Source organism: Carassius gibelio, chromosome B25 (assembly GCF_023724105.1).
Source record: "Carassius gibelio isolate Cgi1373 ecotype wild population from Czech Republic chromosome B25, carGib1.2-hapl.c, whole genome shotgun sequence".
Taxonomy (NCBI): Eukaryota; Metazoa; Chordata; class Actinopteri; order Cypriniformes; family Cyprinidae; genus Carassius; species Carassius gibelio.
The window spans coordinates 22,368,036-22,387,383 of NC_068420.1; the positions used below are offsets into that span (position 1 = coordinate 22,368,036).

Below are 19,348 nucleotides of genomic sequence, written 5' to 3' on the forward strand. Positions count from 1 at the left end.
AGTTGAAACCACTCAGATTTGCATTTTAGTATGGGTCTAGGCTTAAACCTGTGAAACTGGAGGATAAACTTGCATTCCAATTCTGTGATCCAAAGGCACAAAACTAAAAAAAAAAATTTGGTTGCACTTTATCTTACAATACATGCACCTTCATGTACCTAGAGTGCAAGTACCTAATAAAGTACTGGTAATCTAAATCTAAAGAAGGGTAGGGTTCGGTTCAGGGTTAATAATTATTGATATTACTATAATAAGTACATACCATGTACAGGAGAACCAGGACTGTAAAATAGAGTGCTACCTTTTTTCCCTCCACTTGTTACCAGTGTTTTTCTGCCACCACAATGCTAACTGTGACGTCTGCTCTGAACTGGTCAATCTGATTCAACCTGCATCCACAACATCAATTTGAAATGCAATGTTCTTTACACAAACTAAAAAACACCATAGTTTCTGTGTCAATACATCTTGAAGTTCATTATTGGACCATAATTTCTTCAAAAACAGCATCCAGTGTTAAAAGCTGTGCAAAGGAAGAGAACAGCGCTTTATTGCTCTAGTGTCCTGTTCTCTGCAGCTCAATGGCACACTCAAGTTCGATTGTCCTTTTGTATGAAGCGAACGAGAACAAATCCGAAGGGCAAATGCCACAGTTCTTATGTTTTCGATACTTTCGCGGTTGTGCTTTTCGAGGGTAGCCAGCTGAACTGATAGCGCTCTCGCGGGGCCATCACGTCTAAATTCAGCAGCTTCTGCTCTTTCTCACTGTCCACAGTCTTATATCCCAGCAGAGTCATGGCTCCTTTGCAGACCTTCTGGATGCGCTGGACCTTCTCAAACGGTAAGGTGGTTCGCCAAGCCAGGGAGACGTCCTCAGCGTTTCGCGAGGTGATCTTGAAGGCCTCCTTCCTCGTTCCCTTGCCCTTCCCATGTGTGATGCGGTAGATCCACTCCTGCAACTCTTCGGTCAGCTCCAAACCCACAAACTCATACATGGCTTCGATCTCAGACAGCGTGTTGCGCACTAGATCCTCATAACGGACCATCTTATAGCGCCCCCTTAGGAAATCAGGTGGCTTTAACATGGCGGTTTCATAAATTCGCACATGGCTGCGACAAATCTCCTGCAGGACCTGATAAGATTTATCCTTTTCCGGGACATTAGCCTGCTCCAGGACTATAGCACTGTCTTTGAGCAGGGCTTTGACCGACTGCTCGCGGGAACGAAGTACCGCTCGAGGATCACGAACCAGATGGATGATGCGCAGATCCAAACTCGGGTCGCGCAATAGTGGATACAGTGACTCCAACTCGAAGAAACGCACCTCTTTTAGCACCACATGGCTGTAAGTCCGACACGCCGCCTCGGCGAGCTTCAAACCTTGCGTGTCACAGTGCAGCTTGCAGTCTTGCTCTTTGCTAATCTCGTCGCGCGCCGTGAGAAAACAAGCGGGTGGAGAGCAGAGCGCGCGGCTGTGGCTCCACATGAAGAGGTTGGAGACGTTGCGCGGCTGGGGCATGTAAGCGTCCATCACCGACATGTCACATTGAAAGATGCTGCGAATCATATCGCGCACCGCCATCCGCATACTGCGTGCGCCGGCCTTCTGGATAGACGTCCACACGTGCCAGCCGGGCTCCATCAGGTAAAAGACATCCGGATGCTGGTTGAACACCTGGCCCAGGAACGAGGAGCCGGATCTCCATGAGGACAGCAGCAGCACATGCACCTTGCCCTCGGACGCAGCCGTGTTTGGAGACGGTGGACGGCTGTACCATCCGTACAGAAGCACCACTGCAGCCGCCTGGATTAACACCAGACTCAGCACGGTGGGCTTCGACACTCTCCACCGCAGCATACTGTCTGCTTTATTCACCTGCGGAGCAAGCACAGGCATACTTTAATGCCCTAAAGCTTTAAACAATCTTATTCAAATAAAGGATTAGTTTTACTTAGTGAATTAAATAAATCACATCTAAAGTAAAGGTTTTTGTTTACATAAATGTGTGTAGTGTATATTTGTATTGTGTGTGTGTGTAGGCTATATTAGTAGTAGTAGATTTCTTATTTAATGCCATGTCAGCATCTTAGGATATTTTCATGGCAAAAACCATTTATAAAATAGTTAAGAGCTGCAATACACTAGAACTTTTATAATTAATCTATGTAAAAGATCTTAAGCTTTTGGAAAAAAAAAAGTAGACTAGCCTAAATAACTTCATATTTAGTCATTCAGCAGATGCTTTTATCCAAAGCGATGTACAAATGAGGACAGTGGAAGCAATCAAAATCAACAAAAGAGCAATGATATGCAAGTGCTATAACAAGTCTCCGTGAGCTTAACACAGTACACATAAAAATATAAAAAGCAAATAGATAGAAAAAGAATAGACCAAGCTAGTGTTGGAGGACTTTTTTGCTTTGTATTCTGACCATCTCTTTTCTTTTAATTCGACAATAAATGAAGAGATTAGAGAAGCTAGTGCAAGTTTTTGTTTTTTTGTTTGTTTTTAGCAGAATTAGAATTAGCGCCAGAGATAGAGGGTCATATAAATGTGTTTAATAAATGCGTCTATTCTAGAAAATGGCTGAGGACTCGGTTTAAGGTGCTCGGATTTAAGGTAGTTTAAGGTAGTTTTCTATATACACATTTAAAGCTGGATAGTCCAATGAAATGCCAGAAAGGGGAATCTTACAGAACATGTATTAACTAGGGTCTTCAACTTAAAGCAAACATGCACGAGTCAGTCTTGTGTGACCTATGCCACCTCTGCTAAATACCACTGATAGATTTAAAAGGGATTAAAAATCTGTTTGAAATTCCTGGATGCATTTCATGTAATTAATTATTTACATGTATCCCACCCTTCTCACCGCTTATTTAATACATATTGATTAATAACAGGTCTGATCTCTGAGGGAGGAAGTTGACATGCGTTCACTTCCTGATTTGCAGCTGCATCAGTCGCTCGTTTCCTGAAAGCCCAACATGGCCTGGACCCCAGCGAACACTACAGAACGGATTCGGTGATGGGCCACTTTGGTTCAAATACAATCCATCGAAGGATGATCAGTTTTTAAAGAGCAAATTACTTAAAAGGCATGATTTGGAGTCAGTAAAATGAAGTACATATAAATTCATACACACACGTTGGTAAATTAAATACACTTCTATAATATAAATAGGTAATACTATTTTGATATTCCACTTTAGATTCTCCTAACAGTAAGAAACTACAGGTCTACTAGCAGTCATTAGTGTATTAGTAGACCGTCTGATTAATATCTGATCACACTTTATTTGATTGGTCCACAACATACCGACAATGAGAAACTTTTGCAAGTATATGTTAACTTGGTCTACTAACCCTAAACACAAGTTTTGATAGCTTTAACCTTATAAAGCCTGACATAATAAATAATAGAGAAATGTAATTTTTGGAAATGAAACTCCTTTTGGGACTGAATTTATTTGAATATCATATGTAATCCATCAGGCTTTTATGGCTCTCATAGTATGATATTGAAGAACGTGGAACTTATACTTGAGGGAAAAACCCTAAATTGTTTGCTGTGGATTTAATGGTACAAAATCTGTATTTTGGTGGGGGGGCACACATAAAGAAAGGCAACACAATGATAATTGAGAAGTGTACAATGATTTCTAAAAAGCCTTATGTACCATATTCTATACTTCGGTTAACAAACGTTATTTTTACATTTACTTTCTAAAAATCAGGGCCTGTATTCACAAAACATCAAGTCTAAAAGTAGCTCATATCTCAAAAATAATGGGCTTGTGAATCCTAAATTTATGACTCCCAAAGTTTTCTCTCTAAAACGAGCTCCTGAATCTGTAAAAGGTTAGGAGTAGTGAAGAGGACTCCTAAGTCACTAAGACGAAACCACAAACTTTCCTAAGATTGATGTTGCTGGTAATCTGCCTCTGATCGCAAACATTTTAGAAACATTAGACAATAATGACCTTTTATAAAGGCATCGCCTTTGGTTTTGGAGGTTATCCCAACTTGTTTTCATTAATCAGCTCCGCAAGACATAACAGCTCTTGTATCCAGTTTGGATATCTTTTACGTTCGCATGTCTTACTCTCAGCCATGATTATTCACTGGGTTTATTAAAAGGATGTTTATATGCATATTCACTAACAGTTTCTGAGCAGCACACATCTAAGATGCTGACAATAACTAAACATAATTAGTGACACTTTTCCTGATTTTTTAAACCTTTTTGAATATGCAACATAATGTCATGATTTGACAGACTATCATTCAAGCACTGTGTGCGTAGTTACTGGGGGGGGGGGGGGGGGGCATGGCCTAGTGGCTAGTGGGTTTGAGTCTCGGGCTGGCAATACCACGATTGAGGTGCCCTTGAGCAAGGCACTGAACCCCCAACTGATCCCCGGGAGCCGCAGCATAAATGATGCCCACTGCTCCGTGTGTGTGTGTGTGTTCACGTTGGATGGGTTAAATCCAGAGCACAAATTCTGAGTATGGGTCATCATACTTGGCTGAATGTCACGTCACTGACATAATCCACCCTGCCCTTACTCTGAGCTTAAGATGTGTCTCTATTCCTCAGTAAAAGTTTGTCTCAGCAGTTAGAACAGGTTTTAAGAGAGAACTTCGTGACAAACTTTTACTGCTATTAAGAACTCTTAGTGGTAAGATAACATGTAATTTATTTATGCTGCGGCGGCCGGGGAGCAGTTGGGGGCACTTCAGTCGTGGTATTGCCAGCCCGAGATTCGAACTCACAGCCCTAGGGTTAGGAGTCAAACTCTCTAACCACTAGGCCACAACTCCGCTACTCTGTACTTGAAATTAAATGTATTAACTTTTTTAAATAGACTGTACGACAGACTGTAGTAAGCTTTATATGGTATTTTTGTAAAGTCACTATTTAATTTCGACTTCCCTCCATGTATTTATTCATTTTATTTTATTTTTTTTGTAAAGTGACAACTCTACTCTGCAAATTTACAGTTTTGCTTACATATTTGCATTCTGCCAGAACACAACCTGATGTTTTTCCATCAATCTTGATGCATGAGCTCGTAACGGTCACCTCACAACTGACATCGGACTCCAGATCATCAGCGGTTTCTATATCCAGTACTGATGACGGGACGATACTTTCGTGCATCATAAGATGAATGACACTACACAGATGTGTGATCCATCTTAACACACAAACTGTTAAATATGTATTAAAATTGTGCATGTGTCAACTTTAACATCTCTTTTTGCAGTGTATGAAACACCTGTGAACAACTATAATAAAAAAATGAGCCTGAATATCAAGGGAAGTTACTTTTAGTACTTCTGTAAATACCTGATCAAAGTTAGAAAGAAAAAAACCAAGAGCCAAATGGAAGTGCAAACTGCTTTGGGAAGTAAATTAAAGCTCAATCAGAATCAGCTTTATTTCAAGCTAGATCAGTAACCCCTATTAGGTCAAATCTAAGAGATAAAACAGCCTACTAAAAGCAATGCTCAGTCACTTTATGCATTTATTTTGGCACACACCTCAGTGGAAAGATTGACCATCAGACATGCAGTTCTCTCCCTTTATCTCTCTCTTTAGATGTCCATGTGACAACACTAGGATAGAATAATGATTTCCTTTGAGAAACGAGCTGTCTTACTACATCTAACCAGCAGATGACAGTCAATCTTCTATTAAAACTAGCGAAACCTTGAGGAAATCCAATAATAAAACGGGGGCTTGCTCCTCGACTCTTCCCAATTGAGCAAAAGATGATCTTGGTTTCAGCATTTCACACAGATCGCGTTATCCACATCAAATTAACAGGCCTATGACTGAACACTGCACGCACAGATATTAAATTAAATGCAAATGGAAAGGCATCGCACACTGTACCAAAGGAAAACTTCCCTCTGAAAACAACACAAACGAGCACAATGTCAATGCTACTGACCGCTCTCAAAACATGCTGCTTTTAAACATTTTTAAAGCGACAGTTGATCAAAACTGGTATGTTAATCCAGTAATACCGGATTTCTTCCGTGAAACACAATAGCGTTTCGCAGAATTTATAATAGCGGTCCATCGGCTTGTAGGCTACTTTGTAAGTTTTCAGAGGCAATGCAATAGCTGTCTGAGGAAGAAACCATAACGATTATTTACTGAAACCGTTTTCGCTCTCATCGGTCATATTAAGTGTGGGTTGTTGCTCACATAAAGCCTTTCTATAGTTACAAAGCGTTGAATATATTGCACGACACACACACGCCAATTTAGAGTGTTTTACAAAAACAAAAATAGTACTAGTTTGACGCATCATGACGAGGGACTCGGTAATGACAGGATTTTCTTGGAGGACTGTCGCTTTAAGAGCGTTGCACACCTGACTCCCAGAAACAGGTGGGAAATATTGTGATAAAGGAGTAATATGATCAGAGTTCGTTTGTTTGTTAGTTACCCATCTGGTACCTAAACATTTGAGAAAAAAAAAAAAAAAAAAAAGTTGAAAAGTTACTTTTCTTTCCAAGGTCGCGACACACAATGTAAACCTAGCGAGACTGATAACTAATCACCGTCACGGGACTCCAGAAGCGCACCGTGATGCCCAACACACTGAACGCACCTATTCTGAGACATTAGACAAACCAACAATTCATCTTTTGAGCTACAAAATGCTTCTACAATACGAGTAGTTGAGTAATATTCTTGTTTGGTCCAAATCGCCGGAGAACACAAACGTGTTATATTAGTCTTCCACTGAGATAAACGAGGCTCGGCTGCTTCATCTTCACAACCATCCTCTTACAGGACTTCTCGGGAAAAGTCTCCCACACACACTCCAGTCACAAACAGATCATTTTAAGAGTCACCCCACAAATACATATATTAATGTGATACTGTATGTCTATAGCAGAAGCTGTATATTATTAATTCGTGCCTTACCTTCTGCTCAGCAATGCGCTCGCATTCAGGGATGAAAGGTTTCTGCTGTAAAACTGGATGTGAAAAAAGCTGAGACGTGGCCTTTAAGAGTGATTGGCAGGCGGTGGGCGGGGCTACCAGTGAGCAGCCTTCTGCAAGATGACCCCAAGAAGGACTTCTCGGAGTGGACGCTTTGTCTATTCCTTTGTGTTAGGAATAATAGCAAGCTCAATGTAACTAACTTCTGTATATTAAAAAATACACAATGTTATCCAGCTAACCTAGCTTTATCCAAGTTTTCCTAAAAAATGGATATACACCAATTAAATCCATGTATGATACAAATGTAAATTCACTGATTCTGAAAGAGCTTCATAAGGCATTATGCTTTCACAACACGGATAAATGAACAGGAAAACATTACATCTGCATCCTGTCCACTGTGCCAAACTTCCTGTGCTTGATCTCATTGGTGGACGTGGAGGAGAATACAACAGCTAGCACAGAGATTATCAGATAAACAACATTTGTGAAGGTCTATCTGTGGAGCCAACTGAGACGAAGACAAGAGAAACATAAGAAAACGTATGATGTTTGAATCAACATTAGTTTTATTCATCTGTTTTCTTTCTCTTAACCACTGACAGTAATCTTCCAGAGGATGTTTATCACATTATTTATTGTCAAACGGCAACGTTAAATATCCAAACTCAAAGCAGGTAGCAGAACACCATACTAATATTGTAAAATATAAGTGACAGACAGCACTGATTAGACATCAAGCATAATAATGCAACTTTGTTGATGAGTATTATGCATTGATGAGCTGTTATTCATTCTCCAAGAGGAATCAGAAACGCATAAAAAATGTCACCTCAAGGACTTTTCATTCTTGTGTATTTGAAACAATCAGCATGTAGTCTTTAACGTCATCATATACAATCAGAGTTCACCACACGCTTTGTTTGAGGTTTTGGCTTGAAATATTTATTCTATTAGTCTTTAAACAAAGCAAATAATAGTTTGCGACACATACGGCAGAACTCCTTTAAAGAAGTCCTTTAAAACCAGAAAAACCAGTGACTCCACAAGAATCCTGGTGGGAATTCCTTATGAATGCACTTGAACTGAACAAAGATAACTATGTATATAGAAACAAACATTAGCAAACTCTAGTCCTCAACAACAAATGAAGGTAATGAAAAGAAGAAAAAACTTTCAGGAGCTGTGCTGTTTAAACGGTAATACTGTGGTGGTTGGTAAAACCTGGTTTTGAAAGACGAATGTTTGAATGCGCTGGAAAACCCAAAGAAAGATGAGCAGGACGCTGACATACTGAATCCAGGCAAACTTGATCGTTTCCCAGAAGCCCGGCAGATAGGTAGAAAAACCAGTCAAGGAAATTAAACCGGAGTTGATCAAATCCAACATGAGTGGATCTCTAGGAATGCACAGAAGTCAGGAAGTGAGATCTCCAACTCAAAGTCACTTCATGTGTCCAATATGTGCTTATGAGGGACTAAACTGAAAAACATACAATTTCCTGTCATGTGTTTTAAAGCAAAATAATGCAATGCGAAAGAAAAGTTTTCCCCCTTTTTCTGGTATCAGGATTGTAGACCAGATGGTTGATGTTAGTAACCAGTCATGAATCATAAAAAACGTGCACTATATACCCTGAAATAGAGAATCTTTTATAGACAAGGGATTGTTTGTAAACAAATAGTGCTACTTACTATGCAATCATATAATAATTGCTGTTAATAGTGTTCCTCGTCTGGTTGACTATGTCTTGTATTCATTTTTCAGAAAATTCCTGTCATTTGCACATAAACTGATCACCACTTTTAAGCCACTACTAAATATTGTAGAAACATAATTTTCTGTAAAGTTGCTTTGCAATGATTTGTGTCGTAAAAAGCGCAATACAAATAAACTTGAATTTAATTGAATTATTAAGACAAAAAATATAATTTAATCACCCTTGTGTTCAGATCACTTTAAGAGATTATTTTAACATGCTTGTTTATCACCAGTGTTGGAAAACATTGTACGGTTGTTTATTTTTCAGGATTCTCTATTGAAAAATAAAGGTAAAAAGAACAGCATTTATTTGAAATCCAATTTTTTTTAAATAATATACACTTCTATTAAAAAGTTAGGGGTCAGTACATTTTTCTTTCTTTACTGATAAAAAATTAATACTTTTATTTAGCAACGATATATTTAACAATATAACATTTATATTGTTAAAAAAGATTTCTATTTTGAATAAACTTCAAAAATTCCGGAAAAATATTAGGCAGCACAATTTTTTCCAACACTGAGTATCAAATCAGCATATAACAATGATTTCTGAAGATCGTGTGACACTGAAGACTGGAGGAATGATGCTGAAAATACAGCTGCGCATCACAGAAATACATTATGCTTCAAAGTATATTAAAATAAAATAAAAACTTTATTTTATATTGTAATAATATTTTAAAATATAGCTTTTTTCTGTATTTTTGATCAGAAACTGTGAAGGATATGTAATAGTCTCCACCGGATAGTTGATCTGGGCGCTGATCTGGAAGGGAGAATTCGCAGCTCTGCCCACCGTCCACACAGGAATGACACCCGAGAGGTGAGCTGTCACTGACATTGACATTTAAAATTGAAAGAGATTTGACAGATAAGGTTTTAGTATTCAATAACAAAGAAACAGAAAATCCAGCAGTAGGTGATGAACACAGAAATAAGCTCAGCATTCTTGAGGATGTCACTGAAAAATACAGCCTATAGTGAATACAAATCTCTGCTTTTTGAAAGCAATGAAGCGAAAACAAGGATGACGAGAGAGGCTCTTGACATATTTATAATAACAACAATGAAATGTTCTTTATCTTACAGTTTCTCTGCTGGTAGAGTCGAATGATGTTGGCCAGGTCATATGTACTCGCAAACGGACTGGATGCATCGATCAGTGAAACCTAGCAATGGAAAAAACAGGCCATTAAAATTAATATGTGATTTCAGCAAAACACAATTTGCATTTGAATCAAAATACGTTCCAAATAATTCCATCTCTTTTTATTTACGATCTTCCTGCTGACATGCTTCTGACAACATTGCAGCTTCGCAAGTCAAACCGGTTTCCAACTAAATTTCCAACCACGAGTGAATCATCACATGAATCTGTACGTAGGTCATACGATGGGGGTTTTGGGGTTATACTCACGTTGTAGATACTATGGAGACCTCGGTGAGGAAGAGGGGTGCGCTGGTTTAGCCTCAGGTCTCCACAGACGAACAGCTGAGATCCTGGGACAGGCGAGGAATGCTGCACAAAGGCAAGCGTCTGCATCACAACCGTAGACATTCGCTTGACAGATAGAGACAATCAGAGAGACAGATAAGTCATATGAGTAGAGCTATAGATAGAGAAAGATATTAACACAATTTAGCGTGAGGCATCTGATTTGTGGTGCGTAGGAATGCACTGAATACACACAAACAGCTGGTATGAGAAGGTAAGGAGGAGCTGAATCCCGAACATCTGCTCTTCTGCCTTAAGTGGGATGCTGATTTGGAGCGTGAGAAGGTCAGATTTCCCATCCTGGTCTCTGTCCTCCTCCTGAACCTGAATAAGGAAAGAAAACATGTTACCCTGGAGCACTAAAGCAGTCATAAATAGCTCAGGTATATTTGTAATTATACATTTATCTTTTATGCCAAAAATCATTAGGCTATAAAGTAAAGATCATATTCCATTAAGATATTTTCTACATTTCCTATTGTAAGTAGATCAAAACGTAATTTTTTATTTAGTAATATGCATTGCTTTATTTGGACAAATTTAAAGGCGATTTTCTTTCTCTCTCTCTCTTATTTTGTTTTTGTTTTTTGCTCCCTCAGATTCCAGATTTTCAAATAGTTGTATCTCAAACAACTATTGTCCTCCTAACAAACCATGCATCACAATATTCAGATAATTGATCATCAGATTGTGATTGGTTTACAGAGATTTTGGCATAGATGCTTACAGAGTTTATTATTACAATAGTACAAAAATTAATGACATAAAAAGTTAAGTTCTCACAGACACATTTGGGATGCGTAACTGATCTCCCATCAGTCGATTAAAGTTGGGAAACGTGCTCCAGGCTATATAACTCCCTGCTGTGTCTGTGGCTCCGATCACAATCATGTCATACTGGAACTGAATGACCGCTTGCTCTTCATATGTGCTCCTCTTCAGCCAGAAGCCTGCTCGTAAAGCAGAGTGGATTCCTGTCATCACAAGATCTGTGGAACTTGGAAAGGATTTGCTCGGAATAAAACACAGCTTACCTTGACTTCTGTAAGCCACCAGAAGAGGCGAAATATACGTGAGACATAAAACCACACAGACAAACAGCGTTGCTCTCGTGCAAACGCGTGTTCTGTATCTTATTAAAGCGGGGTGGGTGTAAACGTCATAAAAAGCCATTGTTGTTAATAATTTTGCAATAAATATGAAATCCCATCCAACACCATTAAGCGCGTGTATATCCGGCCTGCATAGTCAAATATATGCACCAGCCACGGTCAATAAAAGGCTATTTCGACTTAATAGTATAACACTTTTGGGACAAAAGCCTAATAACGTTAAATCAAGTGAATTAGTTACGGTAGCAAACGAACAACACGCGCACTGATTGTTCCGGTGGCGCGGCGTCATCGGTTCACCATAGCAACAGAGCGAAACTCGGCCCTGTGCGAAGTATGCGAATTATTAGATATGAAGTAATCAAAATCACGTTTACAAACACAACTTATTAGTTTAATCACTCGGTTTCTGCTATAGAATTAATGTAGCTGCTGCAAAATCTACAAACTCGTGTGAGAAAACAACCCCGGAATCGAGCGAATGGTAAAGCCCCGCCTGACGTAATCGCGTAGTCGCGGTGACGTCACAACAGCTCGTCTGAAGACGCACGTCCGCTGCTGTTACATTGTTGACGTTTTTAGTTTTGAGATTTCGTTGACTTTAGATCACCAGATACTTTCATTAACAGGCCGCTCCTCGAGCAGTACCTCTGCAAAAATGAAATGGATGTTTAAAGAGGACCATTCTCTGGGTAATTAATCGGAAATATTATGTTATTATCAACAACGGCCTGTCAGATGCGAGTAGTTATTGATCTGTTGGTCAGTCTGACGCTTTTAGCTGCTACCTCGATCTAGCTTAGCTTGCGATCTAAGACTTTATTTATCTGATGATTTCTGGCAAGTTGTGTGCTGCTCACAATAACGACATTAATAAGCATAATAAACCGAAATCACACCGTGGGAGAGTCAGCCTCTGGTTGTTTTATCAGCGTTTGTAGTGTGATTGTTTCTCTTTCGTTTTAGCGTACCATGTTTAGCATACAAACATACATAATGCATCAATGTTTTATGTGACTGAGAGATATTCACATGTCTAATGTGTATGTAAATATTTGGTAATTGAGTTTGTTACATGTAACTAAATAATGTAATTACAATATATATATAATTGTAATCCGTTACAGTTAACGTTCCTGATTTAAACAAAAGTGTAATTAAATCACAGTTACTTGTTAAAATCTTGACGATTACGAAGTGGGTTACATCTGATTTTTATTTTTTTTTTACACACACCCAATTGATTCCTTTCAAAAATTGCAGTTTTTCCTGTCATAACAAAGACAGATTTTATTTAAAAACTTGTATCATAGCTACTCAACTATTTCTTATGGTTTTAAATCCGTATTTAACCTCAGAATGACCTCAAAGTAAGTCTTATTTTCTGGTAGCTGTGCTTTAAAAATAAATTATAATGATCTTAATTCAAGTGATGAAGTGAGTGTAATCAGTGTTGAGTTGTGTAAGGTTAACCCTGCTGATTTACATGTTTCAAAATGATGAACAGTTGAAAACATTATATATTTAGAAAAATAGTTACATGTAATCAGTTACATTACATTAATAAAGTAATTGAAGTAGTTACACACTACTTATTACATTTTAGATAGGGTAACTTGTCATCTGTAACCTATTACATTTCCAAAGTAAACTTCCCTACACTGATAGTTACTGTGTGTGATATTAAATCTATTTATGATTATTAAAAAATAATGCAGGCAAGAATGACTAATGAGAATGCAATGGTGTTTAAAACACTCTCTAATGAATATTAATGATGTGAAGAGCATTGCATGTAGACTGATCGATGTCTTGTCTTTTTGCATCCATCATTCAGAGCACAGGTGTGTGGAGTCGGCCAAAATCCGCAACAAGTACCCAGACAGAGTTCCTGTGAGTATGGATATGAGAAATTCAGCATGGGCATAGCCTTCTCTGTTTTAAAATGTATGATGATACATCTTTGTTAGAGAGCTTATCACTGTTATGCACATCTGGGGAAAATCGAAGAACAAACCAGGAGTAATTTTCCATCTGGAAGGAATGAGGTTGTCACTATAATCAATACTTATAGCAATGCCAGTGAAATTTTAGGATATTTCCATAAAACCAGTATGCTGTTGAATACAGGCCTGTTATCAGATAAAATAAACAAATTACCAAGACAATTAAGGAAAACCATTAAACACAGTTAAATCACACAAAGGACCAAAGGATGTAGAATCCAAATTATTAAGCATCTTTATTTGTCATTTGTTATTTGGCCGATAATAACCATATCATAGACAACAGACAACTGAAGGTGTAAAGACACTTTCACACCAAACGTAAATGTTGTTCACAAAGATTTTTAGTTTGTTAGTTTGATTTCCTTCGGACAATGTGTCATGTTTTTTTCTTCATCCTGCAATAAATACTTCTAAATCGAATCGATTAGATTTCAGCATTTCATGGTGCTAATGCACTGAAAGCTATTTGCCAACCAGCATAAACACCAAAGGATCTTGAATCAGCATTGAAGGTGAATGTCTTTTTTCCACACATATTGAGCACAAGCCTAAAACATCAATGTTTGCAGTGCATGAACCTTTGAACTACAAACATGACCTGCAATCAATGAGCTATTTGCATAAAATGTTCTGCAAACATTCATCATTTTAATTTGCATAAGACATACAATTTATCCACTATCAACAGTTTTTTGTCACATACACTGTAAAAAAAAATAATAAAAAAATAATTTTTTTTGAAACCTTTTGAGTCTCAAATATTAAAATAAATGCTATTTTCTTGAAACTACATAAAAATCCTTATCAGAATAACAAAATTACTTCAAATGTTGCCCCATCTAGTCAAACACAGTTGGCTGGACAAACAATTTCATATTGTTGAAATGTTAAGGCTTTGGTTCCCAGCATGCATTGCAGCATGAATAAATTATGCAGTTTACATTTACCTTTAGCAGACGCTTTTATCCAAAGTGACTTAAAAAATAATTATTACGCAGTTATGATCATGCAGTTAATGTTATAGCATTATTGTTTTGCTGATAACACTTTTGATAGTTGTTTGTTGTACTGTGATGAAAAGAGCTCATCTTTTTAAAATTTGTTGGTTGTTCTGTTCTTGAGGTTTGTGTGTCTCAAGAAACAAAAAATACGACAGTAAAATAAGATAATCTGAATTGCATGAACAAACAAATGTATTTTTTTATTTGTTGAGAAAGCTCAAAAGTCTTACTGCATCGGGTTGCTTTACTTTAAGTATTCTCAACAGTTTATATTTTTTACAGTGTATTTACACTATGTGGCCAAAAGTATTGGGCCACTCCCTTCTAATGAACAGGTTTGACTTCTTCACTCATTTCCTCGGGTATTCCTATTGTTAAGCATATTGACCCTGGACCACAAAACCATTTTTAAGTCGCTTATATTTTTAGCAATAGCTAAAAATACATTGTATACAGTAGGTCAAAATTATAGATTTTTCTTTTATGCCTAAAAATCATTAGGATTAAATAAAGATCATGTTCCATGAAGATATTTTGTAAATTTTATCACCGTAACTTAATTTGTGATTAGTAATATGCATTTCTAAGTACTTCATTTGGACAACTTTGAAGGAGATTTTCTCAATATTTCGATTATTTTCACCCTCTGATTCCAGATTGTCACTAATTTTGTACTAAATATACCAAAAATGTATCTTTTAGTTTTTTTTTTTTTTTTTGTAAACTTAAGATCAACTTCAACAAATTCCACCAAACAAATTCAACAAATGACTTTGTCTTGTCTGTGTTTCCTTTTCTATATTTATTGCTAAAGTAATTGTTGAACTTGAAAGTGCACTGCAGCTTGTGCCATCTCTTGTGCTGAAATGAATTAGAATTTGATTTATTGCTGACAGATAGTTGTTTCTCTCTTGATGTGAACAGACCACTCATTGCTGATGCTGTGTCTGCAGCTGTCAAAGCAGTGAAACACCTTCACATCATCCTTACAAAGTGCATACTTTATAACATATGATTGCCTTTGTTTGCTCTCTCTTGTGTTTATCAGGTTATTGTAGAGAAGGTTTCTGGTTCACAGATTGTGGACATTGACAAGCGCAAGTATCTGGTCCCGTCTGATATTACAGTGGCCCAGTTCATGTGGATCATCAGGAAGCGGATCCAGCTCCCTTCTGAAAAAGCCATATTCCTTTTTGTCGACAAAACTGTCCCTCAGTCCAGGTACAATCCTGCTTTATTGATTACAAAGACTTTATTTGAGTCTGTGTCAAAACACTTGACTTAAAATCAATTAACAGCATTTGGGTATAATGTCAATTACCACAATTAAATAATTTAAATCATTGAAATGCATTTACAATGCTAGAACATCAGTGTTAAAATACAGTTTCAAAGACATGACTGGAACGACACTAGTGCTGCTACTGATGACATGTTTGTAGGTCAACCTGGAAGTTGATAGGATTTTCCATTGGCTGAATTATTATTATTATTCATAAAAAAATATTAATTATTGCTGAAATAACAACAAAGGGTTTATGATTCTTGCACATTAAATTCATCACGATAATCCTCTCAAATGAACACAACTTTTATACATTTGGAAACCTGATAGCCTGAAGTTATAAGCATAGGTTTTAAATGAACTACTCCACAGTCTCATGATTTTAACATAACCATCCGTAACCTTCCAACAACTCTTATCAGTCTAACAACATTCCCCGAATGCTTGCGCTCCTCCTTTGTCTGAACTGAACACAAACGTCTGTGCATGTCTAGTGAGCTTTTTTAAATGTCACCAGCAGCCACTCTTAGTGCCATTTATCTACTTCTTTTCAAGACATGTAAAAGCTGTAAAAATCAAAAGACCGTATTACTCACAGTTTGGGGCTAGTTACTCAAAATCACGAGTTTATTACTCATTACTAGTTACCCCTTTCAAAAGTAATATTACTTATTAATTACGTTCTGGCAACAGTAATTAAGTTACAATACTAGTTATATAACCTTTCTTTCACACCCCACAGAAGTTGCATATCTTCCCCACAAAAGTCTTCTCAGGTGTTACAACCAATATATTTAGTAACTAGCTAACTAGCTGTTTTATAGATGGTAACTGTAATAATATTACTGAAATCATATTAGTAATTACAGTATTAGCTGGAATGTTATTACTGTAACGAGTTTCTGTCCATTACTGATGTATTTTATGTTGTGAAATATCCTGAGCTTGTTTTAAACACAAACATTATTTGACCAAAGCCCATTGAGGATGGTGGAACCACAAGTACTAAAATATGAACTTCTCTCTGGACTTTGAGCTACAAAACTGTCATTTCTACAGGACTCTAATGCTTACTGACTTACCAAAACATGTTCTGTAACACTGTCAACTCACCATTAGTTATTTATAATGCAGACTGTGTGAAAGCAGTTTTACCGTTTTAAACAGGGAAATAGTGTGTTGAAATAGTGTGCTGTTCTCCTCTGGCCAGACGAAACCAGCAGAGGCTGCAACAATATTGAGCAAACCCTGCCCACAGGAACATCACTTGTTTGTTTCATGCTTGATTTCAAATAACACGTTTTTATGAACCTCGGGGCTTTCACATGCACCAATTATAAACAAATTATAAATAAAAAACTAGCTTTTAACAGACCAAACTACCCACATATCTCATGGCAAATATTCCAGGAAATGAAGAGACAATGACACACCAACTACAGGAATTGAGTTCACTAAAACATCTGCAGGAGTCTAGTATTTCCTTATACAGCAGACATGTTCACAATGTGGATTTACTTGAATTGCTTCCTGAACATGCAACATTCAAGCTGCTGAAACTCTATAGGTGATTGTGTCCAGTAACTGAAGATATGGTCTCAGATTTCATATGAAAGGGAAGGAATTGACTTCTGGAATATTTTCCTGTGACGCGCGGGTCACACCCAACATCCTCTTTTTACATCCATTTATAAAGGATCTCCATTTCCCCCCCTCCATCCGCCATCTCAAAAACACTCACCTGATCTTCTCTAGTGTACCGATGCTCGAGAACACCTCAAAACAACAGGCTTCAGAAGTGAACCGGGTTTATTTAGGATTCATCTGTTATTAATATGGTATTCGGTTGATGTGCCTTCTATTGACATTTTCACACAAATTGTGATTTTCCTGTCCTGTCGCTTAATGTGGTTCAGTTACTGTCAACATCTTTCAAAGTCATTTTCACAAAATACCTGTGCATTCATTAAATCTATTTAATTTAAAATATTGATCTATATGGTTTGTAAGTGAATCTATTTCTACTCACAATCCTCATTCTTGTTTCAGTCTGACTATGGGGCAGCTCTACGAAAAAGAAAAAGACGAGGACGGCTTTTTGTACGTGGCTTACAGTGGAGAAAACACGTTTGGATATTAGGATCCCTGCATCATCCCAGGCTGTGCAACACATCACTCCCGTTTCTTTTGGACTGCGTGATTGGGAACAGGATCGAATCATCTGTCAATTAACCATGTAGCAGATGTGTTTGTACCTCTTTTGTCACCCGTCATATTGTGCTCTGAAACATTAGATCGACCCATTAGTGATTTTTCTTCTTTTGGTGAATGATGTTATTACAGACGCTTAATGATGTTGACACTGAGAATATATAGTAACTTTTAATGTTTTAATTTATCTGTATTTCCCCCCTGTAAATTATATATTTAAGATAATTGAAAGGTAAGGTAGCTGGATGACCTAACCAATAAAAACCAACACCAAAAAATAAACCGATTGTCAATTTGATTTATTGATACCCACTATTTCAAGAAATCTTTTTCAGAATAAAAAAAAAAAAGTATTGAGGTCAATCATACAGGTTTGGATCTACATGATGAGGATTTGTATTCAGCTGTCCATTTATAATATAAATAAAAACCTCACTGACCAGAACATATATGGTCGCAATGTAAGCTTTAATGCAAAGTTTACCTGATACTGAAAAACTAGATGACTCACCTGATGCTCTTTATCATACCACAAATGCAAATACTGACCAGTGGCTTTCAGTCTAAAAAGAAAAGACTATGAAAGTGTAACACAATAGCTTTCACTGAAAACTTCACCTCATTCAAACTCTGCTGATCATGAGACATTGGAAAACCAGTGGTGTTTGCCATCAGTGAGATTTGAGAGCTACAGCAAATGTTTCTGACACACAGCCCCTGTATTAACAGACTTGGAATGAATAGCGTAGTATACATATTTTAGCGTAGTATACATGCATTTTTTGGTTTTTAGCCCCTGTTCAATATACACTTTTACTGAATGGAGAACAGAGCGAGCCTGCTAACAGAAGTGCTCAACGCTGATTACTGTCAGAGTTTAAAAATCACTCAAATTAAGATCATAATTTAATTTTAAAGCACAGACGCCACAACATCTGACTTTAGCACCTCTTTTCACTTTGGGACTGTTCTCAGGTTAAACTCTATTAAAGCTATTAAATAGAGTTTAACAGCTACAATACTGTTTTTGAAATCAAACATTTGCTATGACAGGAAACACTGGCATCTAACAATGCCTTGGGGAAAAAAAACTGTTAATCTTAAAAAAATAAAGCATACACTTAAATCTGAATGGGAAATAAAACTGTTATAGAATAAGTATGTGTCCTAAACTCCTGAAACACAGGGGTCTCATATTTTAAACCAATCAATGCAATTTGGGAAAAAAATCAATCAAATCTTTGTATGTGTTAAAATATTCAGATATTTTTAGAAGCAACTGAAATTTAATGACACTTTTTTTTCTCGGTAACTGTAACAGATTACAGTTATAGTTATTTAGTAATTACATTATGTAATTTAGTTACATGTAACTAGTTACTCCCCAACACTGTTTAAGGTTCATTTAGCAGTTTTACACTCTTAACTTTTTTTTTACATGTATTTTTTTTTTTTTTTTTTTTTTTTATCTCTTTGAGTTTGAGACACAGCTTTTATT

General features: G+C 37.1%; 3 protein-coding genes and 1 long non-coding RNA gene across 4 annotated transcripts; 2 read left to right on the forward strand and 2 right to left on the reverse strand.

The window, feature by feature from the left end:
* Window positions 1-511: 511 nt before the first annotated feature.
* Window positions 512-7,081, reverse strand: LOC128014369 (carbohydrate sulfotransferase 6). The gene is made up of 2 exons (XM_052597946.1): window positions 6,953-7,081; window positions 512-1,877 (listed from the first exon to the last, which is right to left on the reverse strand). The coding sequence occupies exon 2, from the start codon at window positions 1,857-1,859 to the stop codon at window positions 657-659; it is 1,203 nt and encodes a 400-aa protein (XP_052453906.1). The 5' UTR covers window positions 1,860-1,877; window positions 6,953-7,081; the 3' UTR covers window positions 512-656.
* On the forward strand, window positions 6,202-9,521 carry LOC128014444 (uncharacterized). The gene is made up of 3 exons (XR_008183554.1): window positions 6,202-6,701; window positions 6,964-7,164; window positions 9,450-9,521. It is a non-coding gene; the product is annotated as an uncharacterized LOC128014444 (long non-coding RNA).
* On the reverse strand, window positions 7,520-11,837 carry LOC128014378 (transmembrane protein 231). The gene is made up of 7 exons (XM_052597961.1): window positions 11,267-11,837; window positions 11,016-11,182; window positions 10,428-10,556; window positions 10,155-10,298; window positions 9,825-9,906; window positions 9,466-9,571; window positions 7,520-8,312 (listed from the first exon to the last, which is right to left on the reverse strand). Exons 1-7 carry the CDS (start codon window positions 11,403-11,405, stop codon window positions 8,150-8,152), a joined length of 930 nt encoding a protein of 309 aa, XP_052453921.1. The 5' UTR covers window positions 11,406-11,837; the 3' UTR covers window positions 7,520-8,149.
* Window positions 11,838-11,860: 23 nt separating this feature from the next.
* On the forward strand, window positions 11,861-18,132 carry LOC128014419 (gamma-aminobutyric acid receptor-associated protein-like 2). Its single transcript, XM_052598005.1, has 4 exons — window positions 11,861-12,036; window positions 13,182-13,237; window positions 15,403-15,575; window positions 17,689-18,132. Exons 1-4 carry the CDS (start codon window positions 12,003-12,005, stop codon window positions 17,777-17,779), a joined length of 354 nt encoding a protein of 117 aa, XP_052453965.1. The 5' UTR covers window positions 11,861-12,002; the 3' UTR covers window positions 17,780-18,132.
* The last annotated feature ends 1,216 nt before the right edge of the window (window positions 18,133-19,348 follow it).

What these genes read in the sequence shown, in the direction of transcription:
- LOC128014369 (XM_052597946.1), bottom strand. Translation starts at nt 1,859, where the DNA reads ATGCTGCGGTGGAGAGTGTCGAAGCCCACCGTGCTGAGTCTGGTGTTA.
- LOC128014378 (XM_052597961.1), bottom strand. Translation starts at nt 11,405, where the DNA reads ATGGCTTTTTATGACGTTTACACCCACCCCGCTTTAATAAGATACAGA. An exon ending in TACGCATCCCAAATGTGTCT is followed by an intron (nt 10,557 to 11,015) that starts GTGAGAACTTAA and finishes TTCCTTATTCAG; the next exon opens with GTTCAGGAGGAGGACAGAGA. An exon ending in CCTTCTCATACCAGCTGTTT is followed by an intron (nt 10,299 to 10,427) that starts GTGTGTATTCAG and finishes CTATCTGTCAAG; the next exon opens with CGAATGTCTACGGTTGTGAT.
- LOC128014419 (XM_052598005.1), top strand. Translation starts at nt 12,003, where the DNA reads ATGAAATGGATGTTTAAAGAGGACCATTCTCTGG. An exon ending in AGTACCCAGACAGAGTTCCT is followed by an intron (nt 13,238 to 15,402) that starts GTGAGTATGGAT and finishes TGTGTTTATCAG; the next exon opens with GTTATTGTAGAGAAGGTTTC. An exon ending in AAAACTGTCCCTCAGTCCAG is followed by an intron (nt 15,576 to 17,688) that starts GTACAATCCTGC and finishes TTCTTGTTTCAG; the next exon opens with TCTGACTATGGGGCAGCTCT.